The sequence below is a fragment of the Hyaena hyaena genome, unplaced genomic scaffold (assembly GCF_003009895.1).
Source record: "Hyaena hyaena isolate Hyena2069 unplaced genomic scaffold, ASM300989v1 scaffold_1450, whole genome shotgun sequence".
Taxonomy (NCBI): Eukaryota; Metazoa; Chordata; class Mammalia; order Carnivora; family Hyaenidae; genus Hyaena; species Hyaena hyaena.
Genome location: NW_024082063.1, coordinates 185,497 through 192,197, shown reverse-complemented (window position 1 = coordinate 192,197; position 6,701 = coordinate 185,497). Strand labels below are relative to the sequence as shown.

Sequence of the window (6,701 nt, the reverse complement as noted above, 5' to 3'; positions counted from 1 at the left end):
TGAATCCAGATGTTTATAGCAGCATTATCAATAGCCAACTTATGGAAAAAGGCCAAATGTCCATCGACTGATGAATGGATAAGAAAAAAAGGGGTGCTTGGGTGGCTTAGTCGGTTAAGCGTCCAAAATCAGCTCGGGTCATGATCTTGCAGTTCGTGGGTTTGAGTCCTGCATCAGGCTCTGTGCTTGGAGCCTGGAGACGTCGTAGAATTCTGTATTTCCCTCTCTCTCTGCCCCTCCCTGCACATGCTCTGTCTCTCTCTTCCTCAAAATAAATAAACATTTTAAAAAGTTATAAAAAAAATATGGTAAACACACACACACACAGTGGAATTTATTCAGCCATCAAAAGGAATGAAATCTTGCCATTTGCAATGATGTGGATGGAGCCAGAGTATATTATGCTATGCAAAGTAAGTCAGTCAGAGAAAGAAATAACCATGATTCACTCATATGTAGAATTTAAGAAATGGAACAGATGAACATAGGGGAAGGGGGAAAAAAAGAGAGGGAAGCAAACCCTAAGAGTCTCTTAACTAAAGAGGACAAACTGAGGGTTGCTGGAGGGGACATGGGCAGGGGATGGGCTAAATGGGTGATGGGTATAAGGAAAGCACTTGTGATGAGCACTGGGTATTATATTTAAGTGATGAATCACTAACTTCTACTCTTGAAAGGAAATAATAAAATAAAAAATAAAACTTGTATGCTTATTAAATTGACCTGAAAATAAATAAATCAAAATCTGACAGAACTACAAGGAGAAATAAATCGTCCATTTTAGCATTTAATACTCCTATCTCTGTAACTGTGGAAACATTTAAAGTGTTGAAAGAAAAAACCCACCAAACTAAAATTCTATGTCCAACAAAATTATCCTTCAAAGGTGAAGGAGAAATAAAGACTTTCTCAGACAAACAAAAACTGATGACCAGCAAACCTTCCCTTAAAGAAATGTTAAAAGATTCCAGGGAGAAGAAAATTGATATAGGTCAGCAACTCAAATCTTCCTAAAAATTAGTGGAAGAGGAAAAAAATGAAAGTAAAATGAAACTTTTTTATTCTTAAATATATAAAAATGTCTAAAGTAATAATATTAACAATATATTGACTGATTATAACATATGGATAAATAAAATGAACACTCTGTAATAAGGTGCCTATACTACACATAAATGAGGCAGAAGAATGTTCTTTGAAACTGATCCTAGTTAAAAATGTGTTTTGTAAACTTGAGGGAAATAACTAAAAAATATTTTTTAAAGAAATATAATTGATACACTAAGAGAGAAGACAAATGGAATTACGTAAAATACTCAAAACCAGAGAAGGCAGAAAAAGAAATCTCAGAAATAAATAGAAAAGTTGTAAACATGGCTGATATTAATCCAATTACATATCAATAATCATTTTTTAATTTAATTTTCTTTGAGAGGGAGCATGGGAGGGGAAATGGGAGAGGGAGAATCTTAAGCAGGCTCCACACTCAGCACAGAGCCTGACGTAGGGCTCAGTCTCACAACTGTGAGATCATGAACTGAGCCAAAATCAAAAGTTGGACACTTAACTGAGCCACCCAGGCACCCGTGGACCTTTTTAAAAAGTAAACTCTATGCCCAGCATGGGGCTTGAACTCATGACCCTAATATCAAGAATCTCATGAACTACCAACTCAGCCAGCCGGGCACCCTAATAGCATGTACCCTTTATATGATGTGGTGAGTATGGCACTTACCTCTATGGTCCTCTTCCCAAAAGCACTTAATCCATGTGTAGTAAGAAAAAAAGTCAAGCTTATTTAAATTGTGAGACATTATACAAAATACCTGACCAGTACTTCTTAAAAGTGTCAAGGACATCAAAAACAGGGGAAGTCAGAGAAACCGTCACAGCCAAAAGGAGCATATGGAGACATGACTAAATATAAGAGGTAACCTGGATAGGATCCTGGAACAGAAAAAGGACATTAGGGAAAAATGGAGGGAATTTAAATAAAGTATGTACTTCGGTAAATAACAATGTATCAATATTGGTTTATTGTGACAAATGTAGCATACTAACATGTTAATAGAGGATACTGGGTATGGGGTATACAGAAACTCCGTACTATCTTTGCAATAATTCTATAAATCTACAATTGTCCTAAGATAAAAATTTATTTAAAAAGCACTAAAAGCAAATAAAAGGCTAATGAAGATCGGGGGGGGGGGGCGGGGAGTAGGAATCATATAGGTAGATGGATCTGTTAAATGTAAGGCAGGGCTTAACAGGAATTCCCTGAGAGACAATTCCTCCTAAGAAAAAAGTGTCAGCAGACAAGAGATTAACAGGTGAGAATAGCACAGCATCTGGTCACTCAGATTTTTGTGGCTCAAGCTCCAGTATCTAAATCCAGTGGAGATGGCTGTATGCAAATACACAAACCAACAAAAGTTCTGTAAAGGAATGTTTTATAAAAAATCCTTATAAAATATCAAGGCCCAAGTAACAATTGGATACTACCCACCTGAATTAGGCTAACTGTTGTAGGTAGAGAAGAATTCTCCACCTTTCTGTTGAGATAGTGTTGCCTTAGTCCATCATGGTCTCCAACCACGGGGCTTCAGGAGGGTACAGAGCCCCTGAAAAGGGGCACAGTGCCCAAGACACATGGCATTACCCAGGGGAGAGTGGCACTCCACCTTCTACCTGTCTGACTTATTCCTGGACGCAAGTGAGATCTCCCTCATCCTTTCCCCAAACATCTGACACAGGTTTGGTTCTGCTAATGCAGGGCAAAGGTTAGGAGCCAGCCCAACAGAGCTCACACACTCATTACTTCATCTGATCTTCTTCACAGCCTTAGAAGGCAAGTTTTACCCCATTTGACAGATGACAAGACTGTCTCTTACAGCAATGGATCTGTAGTAACAGCCAGGTTGAGTCTTCCAGCTTCCAGTCCCAAATGTAATAGGAGTTTTACAAAACATTTTACATCCTGACCAAGAATTTTAGGTGTCTCCACTGCATTCATAAGCTAACCCAACAGTTATTCTGGTTGCTGGGTTATACACTGTTTTCCTACTTTTTATATTTGTTTTCATGATGAAAGTAATCTGTGCTTTTAGGACAAAATATACAATGGATAAAAAAAGAACAGAAAAACAAGATCACCCACAAATAACCAGGACACAGCTTTCAGAGTTTTCTCTGCACACAGATCACTATGTAAATACCTCTGTAGTTTTACAAAAATGGACTGATGTCATATGTATGGTTCATCAAACTTTTTCTTTTTAATTTTACAATGTGCCACAAACATTTTTCCATGCAATGGACAAAAATCTGCTACTGAAACATCGCGAGCTGCAGTTGGGTAATAGTGATTGCTAAAGCAAGTATTAGCATAAGGTTAAAGCACATGGCCTGTCAAATGCCTACCAGGGGCACTACACAAAAGGAATGTCTTCAAAGCCCCTTTGTGGGGCCCTGCAGCCACCCCTGAGTTCCCTTGGGCTCCTCTGGTGGAAGGGGTCCTGTAAACTTTTTTGCATCCACATAAATCCCCCCAATTTCTGTCTGGTTTTCTTCACCTCATCCTCCACCCTGGCCATTTCATCAAACTCTCTTATCATCTCCTCATTGCTCAAATGCATATCATGGATGGCCTCCTTATATTCCTTGAGGCACTGAGCCAGCTCCTTGTTGGTTTTTCTTTTGGCTTTCCTGGGTACATCATCCCCAGCTGGGCGCTTTCCGGCAGCCCTTGGTTCACTGGCTGGTTTTTCTTCTTTTGGTTTTTCCTCATTCACTGGCTTTCCCTCACTCTCTGATTTTTCTTCTTTTGGCTTTCCCTCACTCACTGGTTTTCCTTCTTTCAGCTCTCCCTTGTTCATTGGTTGTCCCTCGCTCTCAGGCTTTCCCTCACTCTCTGGCTTTCCCTCGCTCTCTGGCTTTCCTTCGCTCTCTGGCTTTCCCTCACTTTCTGGCTTTCCCTCGCTCTCTGGCTTTCCGTCTTTTGGCTTTGTCATACTCTCTGTTTTTTCCTTATCCTTTAGTATTTCCTCATCTTCTCTCTTGCTCTCATTTTCTAACTTTTCCTTGTTGTCCAAAGTACAAGCTACTTCTGGCTTTCCCGCATCTTGTGGCTGTTCTTTGTATTCCATCTCTCCTTGGTTCTCAGATATTCCTTCATTTTCACTGCAGAGTTTTTCCATGTTGAGATTTCCCCTCCTTTTCCTGTCCTGGGGTGGGGAGGAAGAGGAGACAAAGAGGAGACAAGGAACACTGAGGGCTTGGGGGTGGAAGGTACATCAGAACAGTACTGGCACCTCTCCCCTAGTCAGGGTTCCCCTGACCTGGCCTGGCCCCTAAGTGTGTTTTCTGCCCATCCTCTCCCCTCACACACGTGAACCAGACCATTTATCAGGCAGGCCCTGCCATTTTCTCTATGTCTGCTTAGCACTGCAAAGTGTGTATAAATGTGTTAGGAGGTGGGAAGTGGCACCCGATATTCTGCTGGTGCTACACCCTCCATGCTACCCATCCCTCTGTGGGTCCCTATCCATAGACCCCCTTCCTTCACTGACCTGCACGGATTCTGAAGATTCCTCCTCCTTTTCTAGCCTTGCAAAGTGCTGACAACAGACACGCAGACCTGCAGACAGACAGGAGACAGGGGCTGCGCGTTTGGTGGATGCTTAGGGACTCAGTCCCCTTCCTGAATCCCGGCCCTCCTCATCCTACATTTCCCTCCCCCACCTCCTCCGCCCTCCGCCCCCCAGCCGCCATTTCTTTTCACGCCTCCGGCGCCAGACCAGGACGTTTTCCAAACTAATTTTGGATCTCTGTGTCCTTCTTCCCCGGAGACAACTCGCATCCCCACCCTCGAGGTTAACTTTTTTTTTCTCTACACATGGACTGGTAGAAGGGGTTTATTTCCACTGTCTTGCTGCCAGGGCGCCCCCCAGCTCACAGCTCCGATTCCAAAATGGACGGAGGGCAACGAGAAGGAGGTGCAGAGAAACTGGACACGGGTACTAGGGGTGTCCGCTATCCCCACCCTCTGCCTATTGGACGTTAGCTCCCTTTAGCCATTTTCCCACCGCCATCTCTAACTACACTCTCCGGCCAGCTTCCCTCGACCCAGACCCCATCACCGCGTTTTTTCCTGGGTGTTCCTGCCTCGCTCCCCTTCCAGGGTTCCGCAGCCAGCGACGAAGGGCCTCACACTGACCTGAAAGAACCTGGAGCAACAATTAAGAGCTCGCAGATCGCTCCGGATCCGACCGCAGGGGAAGAGGGCGGGCTCCCAGACTGGTGCCCACTTCTGCTCGGGGGAGGGGGGCGGCGGTCACGTGAGCATCGCGTCACTCAAGTTCGTCCCCCCCCGCCCTCCCTCGACCCCGCCCACCAGCCGCGTCTGCCAGTCACCCCACCAACTCTCTGGAGAGCGTCCCCTCTCACCTCTCTGCAGGGACGAGGGGGAGGCTTTTGTCCTTTTTCTCTCCTAGAGGTAGTCGAAGGGATAATTTTAATAAAAACCACAGTGGCTTTTTAAAAACGGGTTGGGCAGTTCGGGGGAGGAGTCTTGACCATGTTGCTCTTAATTTCCATTGAAAGAATGTAGAGCCAGCCAATGAAATCCTATGAATGTGAACTTTAATGTCATGCATAGAATACTGCACTTTAGGAAAAATATTCCCCTCAAAATGAAATTGTCCCTTTTCCTGACATGCGCAAATATAACTGTTTTCTTTTTTTATCTCACATTATCACAGAAAGAAGGTGAATACTGTATGAGATATTTTGAGAGACCACATTACATTCACATTACCTTTATACTAGTACATTGTTATTTATAATTGTTTTATTTTATTATTAGTCATTGTTAGTCTCTTACAGTGCTTACTTTAGAATTGAACTTTATCATAGATATGTATGTATAGGAAAGAACATAGGATTTCCTACTATCTGTAGTTTCAGGCATCCACTGAGGATCTTGGAACATAATCCTCTTCAGATAAAGGGGACTACTGTAGCTGCATTCCTTTTTATTTGATTTTATTGACATTTGTATATATTTTAAACCTTTTTTGTTAATTTATTCTTTTTTAAAATTTACATCCAAGTAGTTAATATATAGTGCAATAATGATTTCAGGAATAGAATCCAGTGATTCATCACCTACACATAACACCCAGTGCCCATCCCAAGTGTCCTCCTTAAAGCTCCTTGCCCAATTAGCCCGCCTCCCCACCCAAAACCCCGTCAGCAATCCTCAGTTTATTCTCTGTATTTAAGAGTCTTTTAAGGTTTGTCCAGCTCCCTGTTTTTATATTATTTTTGCTTCCCTTCCCTTATGATCATCTATTTTGTATCTTAAATTCCACATATGAGTGAAGACATATGATATTTGTCTTTCTCTAATTTCACTTAGCAAAATACTTTCTAGTTCCATCCACGTTGTTGCAGATGGCAAGATTTCATTCTTTCTGAGTGCCAAGTAATACTCCAGTGTGTGTGTGTGTGTGTGTGTGTGTGTGTACCACATCTTCTTTATCCATTCATCTGTCGATGGACACTTGGGCTCTTTCTGTAATTTGGCTGTTGTCAATAGCATTGTTGTAAACGTTGGGGTTCATGTGCTCCTTCAAAATAGCATGCCTCTATCCTTTGGATAAATACCTAGTGGTACAATTGCTGGGTTGTAGGGTAGTTTT

General features: G+C 42.4%; 1 protein-coding gene across 3 annotated transcripts; it reads right to left on the bottom strand.

Moving 5' to 3' along the window:
- Positions 1-3,191: 3,191 nt before the first annotated feature.
- Positions 3,192-5,316, bottom strand: LOC120225545 (transcription elongation factor A protein-like 2). 3 transcript variants are annotated; one of them, XM_039223733.1, is made up of 3 exons: positions 5,216-5,316; positions 4,569-4,636; positions 3,192-4,218 (listed from the first exon to the last, which is right to left on the bottom strand). In XM_039223733.1, exon 3 carries the CDS (start codon positions 4,194-4,196, stop codon positions 3,429-3,431), a length of 768 nt encoding a protein of 255 aa, XP_039079664.1. In that variant the 5' UTR covers positions 4,197-4,218; positions 4,569-4,636; positions 5,216-5,316; the 3' UTR covers positions 3,192-3,428. The 3 variants fall into 3 exon arrangements, with proteins under 3 accessions (XP_039079664.1, XP_039079662.1, XP_039079663.1); XM_039223731.1 differs by having other exon boundaries at positions 3,196-4,223; XM_039223732.1 differs by lacking the exon at positions 5,216-5,316 and adding an exon at positions 5,139-5,160 and having other exon boundaries at positions 3,196-4,223.
- Between the last annotated feature and the right edge of the window lie 1,385 nt (positions 5,317-6,701).

What these genes read in the sequence shown, in the direction of transcription:
- LOC120225545 (XM_039223733.1), bottom strand. Translation starts at nt 4,196, where the DNA reads ATGGAAAAACTCTGCAGTGAAAATGAAGGAATATCTGAGAACCAAGGA.